The sequence below is a fragment of the Meriones unguiculatus genome, chromosome 1 (assembly GCF_030254825.1).
Source record: "Meriones unguiculatus strain TT.TT164.6M chromosome 1, Bangor_MerUng_6.1, whole genome shotgun sequence".
In the NCBI taxonomy this organism is placed as follows: domain Eukaryota; kingdom Metazoa; phylum Chordata; class Mammalia; order Rodentia; family Muridae; genus Meriones; species Meriones unguiculatus.
In genome coordinates this window covers 114,259,720-114,279,710 of record NC_083349.1, presented here as the reverse complement: position 1 = coordinate 114,279,710, position 19,991 = coordinate 114,259,720, and the positions used below count along the sequence as shown (strand labels likewise).

Sequence of the window (19,991 nt, the reverse complement as noted above, 5' to 3'; positions counted from 1 at the left end):
AAGAACAAGCTCAAGGTCTGAGGAAGTGACTCTTTTAGCTGATGCCCAAAGGTAAGACAAAAGCTGTGAAGAACTAAAGAGAACTTAGTTATTAAAGAACAAAGTCTCCCCTCCCCACCCTTGGATTTTGCCACAGGGTTCCAGTATTTATCCTCTTTTTACCCTTTCAGACAGGGTCTTTCACACTCTAGCACGTCTGGCCTGGTACCTACTTTGTAGCTTGGGCTGTTCTCAAATTCAAAGCAATCCTCCCTGCCTTAGCCAGCCAAGCCCTGGAATCACAGTCCTATATCACCATTCTCAGACTGTTTCTTCAACAGATTTATCTATCTCTGCATGCAGTACAGTTTTCTCCTCCTCAGCTGATATGGTTCTGGGGTACAGATGCCATCCTCTTTATAGTTCATTGCTCCTATCTTAGAGAACTGGGCAGGTCTGACTTCTTTACCCATTCTATTTGCAATCATATCTTGAAAATGAAGAGGGTTTAGAGAGTAACTGGACAGTGTGACACACAGAGGCCACTGAAGGTGGCATGCTGGGAGAAACCACAAAACTCTACACGTTTTCTTCACCCATACGCCTGCACCCTAATTTTCTTGACAGTTTATGTGGATGAGGCCCCAAATAAAAGGTATGGAATCCTATCAACTAAAGAACGGAGCACGCCTAGACCTCTCAGGAGTTGGAGGGAGATGGCCAAGGCCACAGATGAAGAGAGCAAACAGAAAGGACCCACCTGAAAACCTCAAAGTGCCACAAGAAAAGAGGGCACAGAACAAGGAATACACTTCCCTCCATCTGCAGTGCATCCACCAACGCACCTCCTCACCACACAGGAAACAAGGCTTCCCTGTGGGTGCTCTGCGTTTTGAACCCTTTTAGTAGAGGTCCCACTTCACACACCTCAATGACAGCAGAGACTTTTGGTATTTATTTATTTTTTTGCAGGACACTCAGAAGAAATGAACAAGTAAAGTGAATATCCCTAGGTGGGGAGTTCGGTGGGCTGGCTATCTCACTCAGCAATTTCACATTACTTTAAGACTTACTCTGCCCACTGCAACCTAATACTTTTCCATCACTCACATATTCCCGGGAAAACTGGACCCTTAGGTGACAGTCCCTCTTGTCATGCATATCTTAAGAGATTGCAAAATCTGGCTGAACTGAGTCACCAATTCTGCTCCCAAATTCATTATGGGTCATCAAATCCAAAAGCACTTATCTATGTTAAGTTTAAGCAACAATTTCCTTGTTTAAGAAGGAGCGTGCCACACTCAGATTTTCTGGATGAGAAATCAGTGACAGGGCAAAGGAACACTGTGTTCTCAGGTGCTAATTCTCATCCCAGAACTAACTGTGAGAACTAGAAGCTTAGGTCTTTTCATCAGCCAGAAATGGCTGGCATCCAGAACATCTCAGCTCTGAGGACTCCAGATGAATATGGGGCCTTTTAGACCTTACTTTCAATATATCTGCTACTCCATCATGAAGCTGCTAAAGAATTCTTACACTTCTTTTTGGAAGATAATTCCTTTCACTCAGTGCACTTGCTAGTCTATCTATTGTCCTTATGGAGTCTCCTTACCCTGTACTAGTGTCACTCTCAGAAAATGACTTCAGCTCTCCTCTAGCCCAGCAGGATGCCCAAAGGAAAGAAGGCCAAGGGGAAGAAGGTAGCCCTGGCTCCCGCTAGGCTCCCACTGTTGTGGAGAAACAAGAAGCCAAAAAGGTGGTCAATCCTTTGTTTGAGAAAAGGCCCAAGAACTTCAGCACTGGGCAGGATATCCAGTCCAAAACAGATCTCACGGGCTTTGTCAAATTACCCCGCTATATCAGGCTGCAGAGGCAAAGAGCCATCCTCTATAAGCGGCATCAAGTACCTCCTGCTACTAACCAGTTCATCCATGTCCTGGACCAGCAAACAGCTACCTAGCTGCTTAAGCTTGCCCACAAGCACAGGCCAGAGACAAAGCAGGAGAAGAAACAGAGGCTACTGGCTTGTGCTGAGAAGAAAGCTGCTGGGAAAGAAGATGTCCCAACTAAGAGACCACCTGTCCTTCAAGCAGGGGTCAACACAGTTACCACCTTGGTGGAGAATAAGAAGGCTCAGCTGGTGGTGAGTGCCCATGATGTAGACTCCAGTGAGCTGGTGGTTTTCCTACCTGCCTTGTGTAGAAAGATGGGGGTCCCCTACTGCATCATCAAGGGAAAGGCTAGACTGGGGCAGATGGTCCATAGGAAGACTTGCACCATGTCGCCTTCACACAGGTTAACTTGGAAGACCAGGGTGCTCTGGCTAAGCTCGTGGAAGCTATTAGGACCAATTACAATGACAGGTAAGATAAGCTCTGCTGCCACTGAGGAGGCCATGTCGTGGATATTAAATCTGTGGCTCGCATTGCCAAGCTGGAAAAGGCAAAGGCTAAAGAACTCGTCACTAAACTGGGTTAAATGTACACTGCTAAGTTTTCTATGTATAAATATAATTACAAAATTATAAAAAAAAAAAAGAAAATAACTTCAACCCTAACAGAAGACAGCCGTGGGGGTGGGGCAGTGACTATTACACTTTCATCTTAAATTCTTTCATTCTTGTCCATTTTAGCTGACAAGCTTCCTTCCTTCCAGTTGTAGGAACACACCCTTGCCCCAGTCCATGATTAAAAGTCTGCTTATTTTTTGTACCCAATCCCTGTCAGACCTGTGATACGTGGAGTAGCACCCGCTATGTCTACAACTTCAAACTCTCCCTAGTGGCAGGGCATGTCTATTGTTCATTTTAACATGTGCTACCAGACTGATTTTTAAGAAGAAGCTTAAATTCTGGGAGACTCTACGTTTATTTCCAGAAAAGCCAAAGAGAGATGCTGGGTGGGGAATGGAGATCCCATACTGAGGGGGAGTTTAGAGCAAGTACAGCTGAGCACTGAAATTCTCAGCTCCTTTCCCCTGTTCAGCTCTGAACATTAGCAGTCAGGCTCAGCTCAGTCAGGCTCTTCACACAGGAACGTGGAAGAAGAGTCCTTCCTAGCAAGCAGAACAATTAAAGGAAGAGCTTCAGATCCTGAAACCCAGAGACTCCTAATGAAATGCGGGGTTATAGCCCACAGTGAGGCTAGTCCATGGAGCCCAACCATCCTGCTTTGCCCAGTCTGTTGTGACTTAAGCAGAGGTTGTGATGAATCTTGGGGTTCTTAGTCCTAGGAAAATTGCAGTAAATGATCATTCTAGGCATGTGGACAAACCCTACCTCTGTATATAATGGGGCCAATCAGTTTTTTTTTCCTATCTTCCTCTTGAAAATAAATGGGTAGTAAAATATTTGAGGGAAAAAAAAACACTAATGAAAACAAGCAGAAAAGGGAACAGAGTTGAAAATCTCACAAACAAAAAAAGCCAAAGAAAATGATATTATCTCCACAAACCAGGAGAACATAGCAAGATTAAAGAGAGGGAAAAAAAGCTTAGAATTCATGTATATGAAGCTAGCTGTGGTGCTGTATGTCTTTAATTCTAGCACTCAGGAGGCTGAGGCAGGAGGATTGTGAGTTTGAAGGCAGCTTAAGTTACAGACCAAACCAAAGGCTTAATGGTAAGGCTTGCCAATCATGTGCAAGGAGTTAGGCTAAGAAGAATCTTTGGCTTAGAAGGGCCCACTAAAACCCAAAATCAGGGTACAAAATGCCAGTCATACCAAAGTGCTTCTCTGTAAAATTGTAAATTCTTAGAACAAAAGAAGAAAAAGTCTCAAAGCTGTGAAACTTCACATATGTGACTTTAGACTTACCTGGAATAATGAAGATAAGTAGTTTTGGCTTGCTGATACCTTGTTCATCGAAGAGGTTAGACCAGGGCCCACACTTTACAACCTGGGTTTCAACTCCACCACAGACAAAGGATTCCTCTCGCACAGAGATTTGATCCTCAACTTCTGAGTCCATTTCTAAATAAAAGAGTGAAGGGGGTGAGAAACAAAATATAGAGCCAGCAAATGCAGGTGTGGTGGTGCACACTATAGTCTCAGCACTCAGGAGGTGGAGGCATGAGTTCAAGGTTAGCCTCTTTAGTTACAGTTTGAGGCTACTGTGGATTACAGAAGACCCTATCTTAACCCACCATCCCATCCCCCACAAAAGACAGTATAATATAAAACCCTGAACCAAAGACAGTATTGAAGAATAAAACAGGGAAATTTCAAAAATGCTTAGAAGAAAATGCCACAGGGCATGCCAAAGATACAAGACTATTCAGCTATCTCCTTTAAAAGACTGAAAGGCAGATTGACAACAATCCCAAGAGGATTCCTGAGAAACAGGCAGTCACATGGTCAGGAATGAAAAGGCCAGAGAGAAGCAGGAATCAAAGTCAGATTAGCACCAACCCCATTCTCCAGTTGGGAGTGACAGTGCCCTTGGATTGACACCCAACTCCCTAGTCTGGGGTTCTCTGATAGCTCTGTGCCTCACCTGACATGGGCCCTCTACTTTCACCTGGCAATGGCTGGTGAGAAAGCTCAGCTCTCCCAGGACAGAAGGCTACTGAGCTCCTATAAAGGAGCTCATCCTATTAACTTCTGTAAAAACTCTGTAAGCACACTGTTTTATGTGACGGAAACACTATGTCATTGAATTACGAAAAAGGTAGGCAGAGAATATCCAGGACATGAGGAAGCAAGCATGAAGAGCTTTATTCATACAAACTGGTAACCCTGAATTATTTAAGTAATCTCTCCATTGCCTCCTTGGCCTCACTGTTCATGGGCACTAGGTCTTAACACTGCAGGACTCTGTCCTTCCAGCCCAGTGGTTCTCAACCTTCCCCTTCTTAACGCCATGACCCTTTAATATAGTTCCTCATGTGGTGACCCCAACCATAAAATTATTTTGTTACTACTTCATAACTATCATTTTGCTACTGTTATGAATCATTATGTACATGTCTGATATGCAGAATATCTGATATGTGACCCCTGTGCAAGGGTCATTTGACGTCTTTGTGGGTCACAAGAATCACTGTTCTAGCCCCTTCACACCAACCTGGCCCGAGGGCTATCTTGTCTTTTTCTTAGTGCCCGCTGCTTTTCTGCTCCCGTCACTACGCTCACAATTGTATTCCTTAAATGCTTCTGGAATGCTTTACCCTCTGCTGTCAATGACCAATTTACTGCCTCACTTCCAAATTTGATCTCCATTCTCATTACTGCATTCAGAGCTCAGACCTAGACTCTGAAATGGTTTTCTTTTCTCGGGGGAGGCCACATTGAGTTCTTGGTGGAAGTAGTTGGAGAGTCACGGTCAAAGCTGTTCAGCTGTGAAATCTCCCAAGTGGAGCTGATTTCCAACTGGCAAAGACGGTCAGCAACAGACACCTAGCGATAACTTGGGTTATGTTTCACTAGTAGAACTGAGAACTCCTGGCAGAGAGCCATCAGAGGCCAAGAATGTGGCTAAACATCGAGTCCCCACAATGAAGTCCGAAGGTCAAGGGTGCCCAGGATGGAAAGCACTGCTCCAGTGCCGAGTGTCTATAGAGTGCCACTTACAGTGGGCTGGGCTTCCTCTAGCTTGCGTCAGACAGCACAGAAGCCCTGGAGCAGTGCCCTAGGTGGCTATCCCATGGTCCTACTCTAGACAGCCAGCTGCTTGACCTCTGTTCTCCACAGCGGCCCGGAACTACCTGTCCTAGGCTCTACACAGGAGTGTCTGAGGTTGCTGCAGAGTGCAGTCTCTTCGACTTCCTATTCTGCTAACATCTAATGTGACTCTAACTTCCTGCAGACTTACTTATGGGAGCCAACTCACCTGCTGTGAGATCCCTAACACACAGCATGTGCTCTGAGCCTCAGACCTGCAGCAGTGTCCTGCTTCCTGCTGCCGCTCTTGGTTCACAGTGACTGGACACCAGCTTTGGCTTGGGCAAATGAGCACATCTCTCTGCCATCCACTAGGGCTACAAAGCACACTTCCCACAGGCTCTGAGCTTCAATTCTATCCCTTCCCTACATAGTTTCCTCCAGCTCTAGGGGAGTTTTTTAGAATTCTCTTTATGTAGCAATGTTGTAGCTTTTCTCCTAACAGAGCTTAAGGATTCATTGTGTTGCACTCACCATTTGTTAATGTGTGGCTTCTGTCTCCTGCTTTAATTAAGGCTCACACAGCCCTCAGGAGATGAGGCAAAGTGTTCTCTATGAGTATTTCCCACATGAAGCCTTCCTTAGGTATCCAAGGAAAAGGAAATCTCTCACTCATATTACCTGTTATCGTTGAAAAAAAAAATGGTGTTGTGTTTAGTGTAGCTATACATGTATGTAGGTGTATGTTCCTGTGCACATGAATGCAGAGGCCAGGGGGGAGCACCTGGTGCTTTCTTGTATCTTATTCCCTTGAATAAGATACTGTCTGTTACTGAGCATGAAGCACTGTTTGGCTAGGCTACCTGGCCAAGAAGTTCCAGAGCTCCTCCTGTCTCTGTTCCCCCTATGCTAGGGATACAGGCACTCTGGCCACACCTGACTCGTTTCCCCAGCCCTCAGTCGTCTTTTCACGTGGACATTGGTTAGGTAGCCAGCTAAGCTTTAAACTTAGTGCAAACACTCAATGTCTTTCCCCAAACTGACCATCTAGTTAAGGCAAATGCAATGCTGGTTAGGAAGCAATGTAATAGAAAATTCCACATCTGGAAAGCCATCTGATAGCATGGACCAATACTATAAAAGGTAACCAAATTGCCTCATTTTTTTTGAGGAATCGATTCTAAAACAAACAAAGAATAAAAAAAATCACAAAAATATTTCTGTAAGACTGATGCAAGCAGTGCTGTTTAAAATAAACAACTATGGAAGAATGTAAGTGTCAGTAATGCAGTTAAACAAATTGTGATAAAGTATTGTACAGTCAATTACATAATGACTCAATATTTGGGAATAATGAACTATAGTTCAGTATTCTACTCAACATTCTCTATCAAAACAGCTTTGATAATTTCCTTTAAGTATCTGCCTCCCTCCCTCCCCACAACATTTCTATTTCACTTCTCTAGTCTTAGGATTTGCTGTCTCTTTGTTCTCTTTGTTTATATCTGTTCTGTTGTTTTTGTGAATTTAGGTAGGAAGAAGAAATAAACACAAATATTCAAAATTTCATGTTTAACCAAAAGTCTTAACTGATTTTTTTAAAGCAAAAATGCTTAGGAAAAAAAAACCTATAAAAATGGGAAACATTCGTGATAAAAAATATGTTGACTAAATAAGGGCTGCTCACCTTTTTATATAGTTTGATTTTAATTTACTAGTAAATACTATTGTAGTCTCATCTCTGGAACTACCATAGCACAGTAGGGTGCATCTGTGAAGATTTTCTGACATTTATAATGTGACAGAAATGAAATTAGATGGAGCTTTACACAAAATGTCAAATTAGGACACTGCCCACAAAGCCACTGGTCACACGTTAACACCTTCAGCCGAGGAAAGTTCAGTCATTAAATACATCTGAGACTTAACTACTTAATTCCAAGTAAATGACACCTTGAGAGCTTGATAACCCTCAAAATTTAGGAGAGTTGAAGAAGATATGAAACTCAAGTACAGTCTATAAAAGCTGGAAAACAACACTCACAACTGCAATTGTAAAACACTTCAAGCAAAACAGGATTGACAAGTGTGGAACTCACCCGTGTTCCCAAGACAGCTTTTACCTCTCTCCACTTATATGTCTTATTCTCACCAAGCAGTGAAGAAGAAGAAGAAGAAGAAGAAGAAGAAGAAGAAGAAGAAGAAGAAGAAGAAAACACTCACCTAAGAGCAGGAGGTAATTCAGTTCTGCAAGTGACAAAACACAATCTACGACAAGTATATATTCCACCTTCAGCCTCAGCGTCTCCCTATAAGCAGTCCTGGATGAAATCAAGCTGATAAGCATCAAGAGTCATGCTGGATGACAGCCAAATGTGACTGGAATCTGTGCAACTAAGGCAAACCTGTTTTTGTAAATACAGGTGCTTATCTGTATAATTTTTGACTTTTGAATTTTATGTAGCAACATAATTTCTCTAACTTAATCTTATTCAAACAGGCAATATGTAAAACAGAAAACCAGCATTTGATCAGTATAAATCTTAGAAGATTAAATCTATAATATTTCCATTATATTTGTTATAATGTTTATTGCAAGTATATATTCATATTGTATGAAACCAAAGAGAACAAGAGAGCCGAACTGCTGAAAACATTCAATGTCAAGCTGTGTGTGTATCTTACTTGGTTTCAGTATCCAAATTTCTGCTGTTTGTTTTAGCTACCCAGAATTCCTACAGTCATGAAGGAAATGACGATAACTTTTTTAAAAGCATGAGCCAGAATGTCCGCAGTCTTTAATTACATTAAGCATCAAAAAGACACAGCAGTGGTGTTTTCCAGATTTCCCCTTTTTCTTTTGGTATGCATGTATCCTCACCTGCTTTACATATGTATAGTAAGTAACACAAGTCAGAGATCAACTTTATGTATTTTTGTCTACTGCTCTCTGACACCTTAATTTTTTTCAGACAGGGTCTCTCACTGAATAGACTGGCTGGCCAGTGGTATTAGAATAGAGCTTTTATCCAAACTCAGGTCCTTCTGCTTGTCCAGCGAACACTATCCTCCCAGTTATCTCCTTAATCTGCAAGAGTTAAATATAACTGTAACTAATAATAACTTGTATTACTTACTATACAAATCCAGTGGCTAAGCTTCTAAAACTTCCTCGAAAGCCAATTTTGTGCACGTTATCAAACATACAAACCCCTTACGGTCTCGCCATCAAACACAGAACACATACTTTGTGTTTGATTCTTGAATGGAAACTGATCCATGTGGTTCCAGGGTTATCAGTATCTAAACTACTTGTGAAATACTTGGTGGCTGGACATGTACAGATTGACTTTTTAAAGGGTCGTGCCAGACACACAAAGTCTGTAAGTCATGTGGAAAGACGTGAGGCAGAAATATGAAAGCTAGCGGAAGCTCTGTTTCAAATACCAATATGCTGGTTATCTATGTGTATTAAACAACAGAGCAAGACTGGCAGTTAGTTTTTATTAGAGGTTTTATTTGAGTGGTGGTGTGGATTGAACCTAGGGCCTTGGATATGCTAGGTGAGTGTTCTACTACTGAGTAATGTCACCAGCCACTTGAGGTTTGTTTTTAAGTTTAAAATATAGTGAATCTGATTTTGCAATAGCAGACTAGCTTGTTTCCAAAAATCTTCCATTGATGACAATTAGGAAAGCCAGGGAAAAGCTTTTTTCTGTCTGTTAAAAAAATACAATAACCACTAAAAGAAATGCACAAGAATGTGTAACAAATTTGTACAAGAGGAAAAAAGTAATATATGAGTAAGAAGAAAACAGAGATTAAAAATATATAAAAAAAAATATGGAGCCTGCACACAGACCTTCTTTGCTCCCTTTGTTTCCCCAGACCCAGTACTTCAGGCTTGTCCCTAGTGCTGCAACAGATCAGCAGCTGTGGGTCCCTTCCGCCTTGCCATATCTCCTGGGGAATCCCAGGGACATCAGGAGGGGTCCTGGCTTCTCCTCCCCCAGTCATTGCTTCCTTCCAGCCTCCAACATCAGCAGGCATTCCCTGAGAACACACCAGCTGATCAGGCCAGTAAAACAGGAACACACAGCTATCGCATTAGCTGAAAATCCAGAGAAGAAATAGAAACCAAGGAACAAAACGCCACCCACAACACCTCGACTTATAATCACCCAAACCCAGATGATTAGGTGCCCGTGTAAGAACCCAATGAATAACAGTCAGGGCAATATGTCTCCACTAGAGCCCAACTATCCTATCACAGAAGACCCTGAACATTCCAACATGGTGGAAGCTCACGTGAAGACACACACGCACATGCACACACGCACGTACACACACTCACACAGACCTTAAAACCAAGAGAGGTCCTTAAAGAGAAAATTCATAAATCCCATAAAGAAAGCCAGGAAAACACAAACACACACACACACACACACACACACACACACACACTACACCACCACCACCACCAACATCACTGCCAAAATAACAATCATTGGTCATTGATATCTTCTAATATCAATGGTCACAATTTTCCAATAAAAAGACACCAGGCTAATGGATTAGAAAACAGAAACCATCCTTTTGCTGTATCTAAGAAACACACCCCAACTTCCAGGATAGACATTACCTCAGGGTAAAAGGTAGGAAAAAGATACTCCAAGAACATAAACCTAAGAAGCAAGCTGGTGTAGCCATGTTAGTATCTTTCAAAATAGACTTCAAAATAAAACTAATTAAAGAGATGGGGAAGAGTACCACATACTTATCAAAAACAAAACAAAACAGAAACACCAGAATGACATTTCAAATCTTAACATCTATACCCTAAACACAAAGGCACCCAGTTTTGTAAAAGAAATACTAGTGTAGCTTAAATCATATACCGACTTTCACACACTGATTGTGGGAGACTTCATCTCTTTTACATACCTCTTTCTCACCAATGAAGACGCCATCCAGCCAAAAACTAGACAGATATATACTGGAGCTAACAGATAGAATAAACCAAATGGACCTAACAGACATATACAGAACGTTTCACCCCAACACAAAAGAATACACCTTCTCAGTACCTCACAGAACTTTCTCTGAAACTGACCATATACTAGGACACAAAGCAAGTCTCAACTTATGGAAGAAAACTGAAATAACTTCCTGCATCCTATCAGACCACCACATAGTAAAGCTGTATATCATCAAGAGAAAGCTTACAAACTCATGGAAACTGAACAGTTCTCTACTGAATGAAAAATGGGTCAAGACAGACATAAGAAACTAAAGACTTCCTAGAATTCAATGAAAATGAATACACAGCACAGTCACACTTATGGGACACAGTGAAAGTGGTGCTAAAAGGAAAGTTCATAGCACTAAGAGCCTACATAGAAAGACTGGAGAGATCCAAGATGGTTTTAGCACAGAATTTTACCAGACTTTCAAAGAAGAGTTAATGACAATACTTCTCAAATTATTCCACAAAATAGAGACAGAAGGAACATTGCTCAATTTATTTTATGAGGCTATAGTTACTCTGACACCCAAACCACATAAAAACCACATAAAGAGAATTAGAGACCAATTTCTCTTATAGATTCAAAAATACTTAATACTAAAACAATAAAATACTCAAGTGACAACACATGCTGGAGAGAATGTGGAGAAAGCAGAACCCTCCTCCATTGCTGGTGGGAATGTAAACTTGAACAACCACTATGGAAATCACTCTGGCACTTCCTCAAGATCCAGCTATACCACTCCTAGGCATATATCCAAAAGATGCTCAACACAATTCTTTACAGACTCCGAAAGAACATTTCTTAGCTTCATATGGAAAAACTAAAAATAAAAACCCTATAGCTTGGGGGGATACAAAATGAATAAAGTGTAATTAATAAAAATTAAATAAAAAAATAAATTAAAAGAAAAAAAAAAAAGAAAAAAACCCCATAGCTAAAAACACACCTTAACAATGAAAGAACTGCTGATTTCAAGTTGTACTACAGAGCTACAGTAATAAAAACTGAATAGTCTTGGCATAAAACAGACATGTTGATTAATGGAATGGAATTGAAGACCCAAACATAAATCCACACATATATGGATAACCTGGTTGTTAACAAAGAAGACAAAATTATATAATGAAAAAAAAAGTACTTTCAACAAATGGTGTTGGTCAAACTGGAAGTCTACATAAAGAAGACAATGAAAAAGAAAAATATGAAAAAAAATCCAGCTAATAGGGATGGAAGTAAGGAAAAGATGGTCTTTCAAACAGAAAACACGGGCCAACTAGATATCAACACAGATAATGAATGTACTGTAACACAGAGTGTCACAAGTAATTTTAGATCTAAAAATGAAGAGCCCAATAAAGCTTCCAAGTTTACATTACAACATACCTTTTGACCTTTGGATAGTCAAAGGTTATTTAAACAAGGTACAGTATAGTATACCTTAACCTCAAAGGAAAAGTGTTTTAAAATGCTTTCTTTAGATTAAGAAGTTGCAGTCATCAATAGATACTGATAGAGTGTAGTCAGAAAATAGGAGAAGAGGCACACACATATGTATAGTGTTCTGGGTATAAAACAGTTGGAAGGCCTTTGGCAAAAGCCAACACTCTTTCATGATAAAAGTCCTGGAGAGAGCAGGGAGTGGTGGTGCACTCTTGTAATCCCAGCACTCGGGAGGCAGGGGCAGGAGGATTGCTGTGAGTTCAAGGCTACCCTGGTCTACAAAGTGAGTCCAGGACAGCCAAGGCTACACAGAGAAACTTTGTCTCAAAAAACCAAAAGACAAATGAACAATAAAAAAGGAGAGATTAAGGATACGAGGGACATAACTAAACATAATAAAGGCATTTACAGATCTTCTCCAGTACTCATGTGTCATTATACGTGTATGTGTGTGTGTGTGTGTGTGTGTGTGTGTGTAGGTTTACAGTGTTCTTCTACTCTGTGATTTTTCTTTTAATTCTCTTAAGAACATATGTAATTACTTTTTTTGCTGGGCTAGGGGTTGAACCCAGGGCCCTGCATATGTTACATAATTGTTCTATCACTGAGCTACATCTTCAATCCATATTTTTATGTTTAGTATCTATATATACAAAATAGATTTCCCCAACATGCACATATCCAGAATATGCAAAGAATGTCTACAAATCAATAAGAGAGAGACAATCCAATTAAAATACAGGCAAAATACCAGAAGGGTACTTATAATGAGAATGGCCCAAAACAGATGGCTAATAACCAGGAGGGCTTTTTAAAAGGCTCAAAGAATACCAATATGGAAACTATTGTCTGGGTATGTTGGTGCATGCCCACAAGCCCACAATTTGGGAGGCTGAGGCAGAAATGTTTAGTTTGAGAGCAGCAAGCGTTACGTGGTATAAACATTTCCCCAAAACAAACAAACAAACAAATGTAAAAAACCAAACATCCAGCTGTTGTGGTTCAGGCCTGGGGAGTTAGAGGTACGATCAGGAGTTCAATGTCAGCCTGGATTACATAAGGCCCTGTCTCAAAAAAACAAACAAACAAAAAAACAAGATTCTCTACTCCAGACTATGAAGGCCTTGAATATCAGAATAATGAGTCAGGAAACCAGTAATTCCAGCATATATCTTCTAAGAGACATGTATTGACAGTTGTTACAGTTTAAAAAGAAAAAAAAAGTTCCTAGAAAAAGCAGGGTATTTCATCTATTCTTGTTGCATCGCACACCATCATAAAACTTAATGCCTTAAGACAACATGCTCTGTCCTCACAGATCCTGTGGGTTAGAAATGTAAAAGAGTATAGCAAAGTCAGTCTTGGTCCATTTCAAAGAAGAATTAGCTGGCTTTGACTTGTTCACTGGGACAAGGGTCATCTGGAAATAACTTAATTGATAAGCTTGACAACAAACGCTCCAAAACAACAGGCTGAACATGTCATCCTTATGGAAACTCAGGTGGTACATTTTAAAAGGTTCTGGCAGTGCATGTAGGCTGATTTCCTCAGTCAACTGCTGCCTGAGGATAATACCAAAGTTGTGTCACCTCTTAGGATCTCAGCTCATTAGTCATGTAGCATCAGATCACAGCACACTGATAAGCATTTTGGACCTTTAGGAGACAGGCATACCACCCAACATTTCAGAAATGGATCTGACATTTTGCCAACGATGATCTTACCAGTCTCTCCTACTAACGTCTCAACTTCTTCCTCAAAGTACTTTAGGAAAATGTTGACGGCCTCAGGAACACTAATTTCCAAACACTAGTTTCCAAAGTGAGAAACTAAGAAGAGAGCAAACCACCAGAAAAATACAAGAGCACACTAAAGTCTGGAAGCTACAGAAAATGCTATCTATAAAGCAGGAGCAAGAAATTAAAAGAACAACATGAGAGAACTTGGATAGGCCCACAGAATTTACAAACACGAATTAGTGGGAAATAGTAGAAAAGTTTAGCCCAACGACTTGTACTACAATGACAAATGACCTGAAATTCATAGGAACTTCTCAAATTTGAGAGGGACAGAAATCTACAGAAGCTGAGCAAACCTCAAGTTGGAGAAATCTATAGAATCACAAGGCGTGCCATAGATGCATTTTGTAAAACTAAAATTAAAGGGCGGGGGGATCTTAAAAGTAGAGGTAATTTTAATGTCAGTAGATTTCTCAGGAGAAACCACGAGCGACTGTGTGGACTTCAGATGCAGCCTCAGCGTGAACTCGGACTCGTTTCTGGGAGGCTGGCTGCCAGCGTACAGGCTCACCCTTTCCCAGGGAGCCGCTGATGAACGCGCCACAGGTGGGGTGCGTGGAGCACCATCGTGTTCCCCACGGCACCGGGACGGCAGCTCCGTCATGCTTGCACCGCCCCGCGCGCAGCCCGTCTGCCCTTCCTCAGACAATACCATCCACACTGCTGGCTCCATCACCTCACCTGTCCGCTGCTCAGGTGGGCCGGGTAGTTCGCAGCCGTCTCGGTAAGGCGTCACCAGAACCGGAAGTCCCGCCTGTCGTGATGTCACAACACCGCGCCGCGCTGGTTCCGGAAGTTGGCACTTTTAGGAGGGTTTGCGAGCGAGGATCTCGAGTGTGAGAGTTTTGGTGGCAGCTTGGAGGGTTGGTGGACCAAACGCAGCGAGATCGCTGGGAGCATGTAGAGAGTTTCCCGTATTTCACCTGAATTTTACCCGCTCTCTGTCCTTTGTCATTTTGTAGTTTTTCCTCTCTTCGGACGTCCTTTCATTTGTTCTTTACATCTGCCCACTTTTCCTTTCTTGCATCACCAGTTGCTTTTCTTCCCTGATTCATGAACACTGGGAAGTTGACTCTCAGTTAACCTTAGCGTTAGTATTCAGCTTTAAATACTCTGCACTTTAGGATAATGCTATTGTTCCAGGGGTACTTCCAAGTTACTACAAACTTCGGGATCGTATCCTCAGCATTTGGTACATTGTAGGCAACCAGTGGATTTCTGTCCTAAGAAGTACTGTCGCCAACATGGCAGTCTATAGCCAGAAGCAGCAGCATGGAACTAAGAAAAATCGTAGTAATTATTACCCACGCACTGAAAAGAAGCTTTGCTCTTGTATTCAGTACCTCAGTACCACCATCCAGCTAGCTGTGGAGTGTAAACTGCTAAGTTTCTTCATTACCCTTTGTCAGTTCTACTTTTCATATCCAATAGGTAACATTTGATGCATATAGAAAAAGGCACTCACGTGCTAAGAGTTTTTCGTGAACTGATTTTTAAACCCTCACAGCAATTCAGTGTGGTCAGTATTAACAAGTGACCATTAAAGTCTAGAGATATAAATACATAAAAGTAAATGATTTTATTACAGTGACAGTACAAGGTGATGTTCCTCATGTACACAGTTTATGATTGTAAGTTTCCCACCAGTAATGCTATTAAACTATGCATGGTGCCAGTCAGGATAATTGGCCTACCTCTCCAAGGGCAGGGTACATCCAGACCCAATGCAAAATGGAAATGGAATCTTAAAAACAACTGCAAACTGTGCTGCAAGTCTTCATCTCTTGCTTTCAGATCTCTCTGGCTATCTTTTCCATCTTTCTCTCATCCACGGGCTATATGACAGAATGCATTGATGCAGGATTTCTTTCAGTTCTTGGATTGCATCTGTAACACATCATCTCAGGTGATTTATGTTTCTGATTTCCCTGAACCTGCGTTAGAAATAACTGAAGGCCCAGTCTTTAAAGCAACAACCATCTTTCCAGGGATGGCCCTGGATTATTTCTGCTTACCCACAGTGTAAAATGAGGTATGGAGAAACTAAAAGTAACTTGCCCCAAATCAGTTGGGAGAGCTAGGCTCAGGCTACTTTGCAGCAACTTCTGACTTGTTCTTTATGTCTTCTCTGGGCCGTCTACTTTTGGAATATACACGCCCTTACTAAATTGTCATATATTTTTGGGCACAGTGTTCCCTATATTACATGACAGAATATAATTGTTGTGACTTACATAAGTAGTTGAATGAGGGTGCTCTTTGAAGCTCGCAGACACATTCAGCATGTGTCAGGTAATTTGTCATTGTGTATTTCTATACTGAGGTTTGGAAATAAAATACTCCCTCCCCATAAGGCTCATGTGTTGAACACTTGGTTTGCCATGCAGCAGGGTTGAGAGAGAGAGAGAGAGAGAGAGAGAGAGAGAGAGAGAGAACTGAGAGGTGATTTGACCACTGAGAAAGTCATACCTGAATTGGCTGTTGGGAGTTGGGGACTGGTTCAGGGAAGCAGGTCGCTGAAGGAAGGTGCTGTTGAAAGATACATCTTCTTTTTATCTCTCTGTGCTTCCTGGACAGCTTTGCACTACTGCATACTCCTCACCATGTTGCTGTACCTCACTACAGGCAGAAGCAGTGGACTGAAATTTCTCATTTGTAAGCCAAAACAAGTTTTTGTTTGTTTGTTTTGGGGCAGGGTCTCCCTACATAGTGTTGGCTGTTCCCTAACTCACTATGCAGATCAAGCTGCCCTCGAACTCAGAAATGTCCACCTGCCTCTACCACTCAAGTGCTGGGATTAAAGGCATATGCCACTATGCCCAGCCAAAGTAAGAATTTTGTCCTTTAAATTTATTTTGGGTATTTTGGCACAGTGATAAAAAGTGATTGACTCAAAGTGACTTCTTTGTTTTTATGTATGTCCCTTTTTTTTTTTTGGTTTTTGTTTTTACATCAGTTTCCAGCTCCCATAAAAATGGGATTTCCCTGTAAATCATCCTTTTACAATCTTTAAGTATGTTAAAATCCAGGTGCATTATTAATTTATTTGAAGGTCTAGAGAATTTTGAATTGAAGCTCCCCACCCCTTTGCATTATCTTTATTAGAACATCTTAAATTTTAGTGTGAATAAGAATCATCTGGTTTGCTAAATCAAATAATAATTAGTCTTGGATGGAGTCTAGAATTTACACTTTAGACAAGTTCTCATGTTGCTGCTTTGGGTGAGTGTTAGGTCATGTTTTGAGTGACTTCTCTAATAATCTTCACTTACAGTAGTAGGTACATGAAAATTTGGATGAGTATGTTTTGTAACATATGTCTTACCACAGATGGTTCAGAATATTTCTGGAGAAATAAATCCATACTACAATGTTTATCACAATATGTTAGATATTGTTCTGAGTGCCAGGAACAAGAGAGAAAGATTATTTCTGTCTTGTGGGCAAGCAGATAAACAGGTAATGATGTAAGAAATGAGCAATACAAGTGATTGTAAATGAGAAAGGGAGTGCCTACATGAGCTCACTAGAAAAAGCATTCAGCCTTGTTCCTGATTATCTAGTGAAATATAATTCCAGATTGCTTCTTATCCCCTGTCTCCTGTAATATGGCCACCTTGTGTCATTCAGCATTCTCCTTGCCTCCCACCACTTTTCATTTTTTCTAAAATATCGCTTTAGGTGTACTGGCTGGTTTTGTGTGTCTACTTGACATAAGCTAGAGGCACCAGAGAGGAAGGAACTTCAGTTGAGGAAATGCCTCCATGAGATCCAGTTGTAGGGCATTTTCTCAATTAGTGATCAATGGGGGAGGGCCATTCCTGGGCTAGTGGTCCTTAAATCTATAAGAAAGCAGGCTCAACAAGCCATGTGGAGCAAGCCAGTAAGCAGCACCTCTCCATGGACTTTGCATCAGCTCCTGCCTCCAGGTTCTTGCTCTGTTTGAGTTCCTGTCCTGACTTTCTTAGGTGATGAACAGCATTGTGGAAGTGTAAGCTGAATAAACCTTTTCCTCCTGAGCTTGGTTTTCTGGTTGTGGTCTTTTGTTGCAGCAATAGAAATCCTAACTAAGACAGTGGGTGATTATGTCCAGTTCCATATTTTTAAATGTTATCTACATGTAGATAAATCTCAGGTCCACACTGACAACCTAGTAGTAGCCCATAAACTCCAAGCCTTTCACTCAATCAGCCCATAAAACACTCCACTTGGGGCTGGAAATATTTAGGGCGCAGATGTTAAGAGCATTGGCTCTATTTCCAAAGGTCTTGAGTTCAATTCCCAGCAACCACATGGTGGCTCACAACCAACTATAATGAGATCTGGTGCCGTCTTCTGGTGTGCAGGTGTACATGCAGGCAGAACACTGTATACATAATAAACAAACAAACAAACAGACTTTTAAAAAGCTATCTTCACTTGAAAGACAAGTAGGCATGATAAAGTTAGTGTGGTCTACCCCCAACTGTTGATTTGAAACTCCATTGGTCAGACATAAATGTACCCCAATATAAAATAAACATAGGACCTGAAAAAACAGTTTGGGGCTGAGACAATTACTTTTTCCTATCTTGACTTTAAATCACTTTGGATATCTATTTTATCATTATTTGATCCAAAGGAAGGTGGATGGGCCATGTATGAGGATCTGTGGCCAAGGAGTTATAGGAAAAGATTAAAAAAAAAAAAGACTGTTGGGCCGAACAGGGCATTACTTGTGTGAGAGTCTCTGAATCCTCATATTTGGCAAGGTGATGGCAACATTCAAGATGGCATCTGTGCCAACAGCCTGTGTCCTTAGTTGCTTACTTTCCTGTGAAGGACACATTGTGAAAAAGAACTTTCGTTGTTTGTTTCTGACATTCTTGTTATTGGAATACAGTGTTCCCTGTCCAGGTTGTTGCAGAGACGGCCACACTGTCTTTCTCTTTGATTTTAATTACAAATACTAAGGGGAAGAATTTACTATTGGCCTAGCTTGGGTCTGGTGTCCAATAATTGACCAGCCGCCAATGACAAGTGCTAATGGCCATGTTGTTCCTCTGCCAGCACAGTGAGATCATAGTGAGTGGGCAGACGTTTCATAAAGGAGTCTGCTGGAAGCATGGTGGCTGTAAAATTAGGCCTTTGTATACTGATCTTAGTGCTATGCTTTCACCTCCTACAGAAAAGACTAGAAATCCCATTGTTCTTTAATACTTTATTACTATTTATTAACATTCTAAGTACTCCTAAGGCTAGGGCTCCAAGGGAATCCAAAGATAAAGTTCTGGTTATTATAGACACACAATAAACAAGTTGGATAAATTAGTATATAATGATAGTGTAAGAGAAAGTAAAAGTATGTTTCAAAAATATTTTTGTATAGAGAGAAAGAAGGCATGGAGTTGGATAGGTGGGGAGGATCTGGGAGGAGGTGGAAGAGGGGAACCATGATCAGAATATAATGCCTGAAAAAGTTTTATTTTCAGTAAAAAGATTACAATACATATTCTTTGAAAAAAATAGGCCATTTCAAATATAACTCACTAAGCATCGATAAAATTAAAAATTAAGTTAAAGTGTTTTTATAGAGATACTGGATTATTTAACCTTTCATAATATATGAACATTGTTTTCTTAATTTATCCTTTTTTTCTGAGAAATTCATTCGTGAATGCTGTGTTTATATGATTTCCACCCCTATCTTCGTCATCTCCCATGCCATTCTTAAGTTTATGATTTCTTCTGCAGTTACTTCTACCTGCTTCTCTCTCTCCCTCTCTCTCTCTCCCACACACACTTACTTAGCTCGCTTAGTGTTTCACTTATGTACTCGTGTTTAAGGCTGACCACTTGGGATTAGATAGCCTATCAGGGGACTCATCCTTGGAGAAGACTAGTGTTCCCTCCCTCACTAGTCACTGGCTATGTGTAACTCTATCTAGCAGTGAGGCCTTGTGAAATTTCCTTTATTCATCTTGCCCCATGTTGAATGGTATTGTAATCATGAAGGGCTTGTTTAGGCAACCATATTGTTGAGATTTCATGGATGCAGCCCCCCCTTTCCTGTCTAGGAGACATTACCTAGCAGCAGATATCTTGGTCCTCCCCATCTTATAGTATTTCCACACCCTCTTTCCATAATGTTCCCTGAGCTTTTTT

General features: G+C 41.0%; 1 protein-coding gene and 1 pseudogene across 3 annotated transcripts in view; one reads left to right on the top strand and one right to left on the bottom strand.

Annotated features, from left to right (window-relative positions):
- Ldah (lipid droplet associated hydrolase) overlaps window positions 1–14,630 on the bottom strand; it is a 76,850-nt gene extending 62,220 nt beyond the window's left edge. For 2 of the 3 annotated variants that reach the window (XM_060365612.1, XM_060365624.1), the window contains exons 1-2: window positions 14,529–14,629; window positions 3,794–3,949 (exon numbers count right to left, since the gene is read on the bottom strand). In XM_060365612.1, coding sequence (XP_060221595.1) covers window positions 3,794–3,947 — 154 coding nt within the window. In that variant the 5' untranslated portion in view covers window positions 3,948–3,949; window positions 14,529–14,629. Of the gene's footprint in view, window positions 1–3,793; window positions 3,950–14,528 lie in introns of all 3 variants that reach the window. The other variant, XM_060365620.1, reaches the window with a different exon arrangement.
- Window positions 1,647–2,472, top strand: LOC110565475 (large ribosomal subunit protein eL8-like; annotated as a pseudogene).
- Window positions 14,631–19,991: the final 5,361 nt, after the last annotated feature.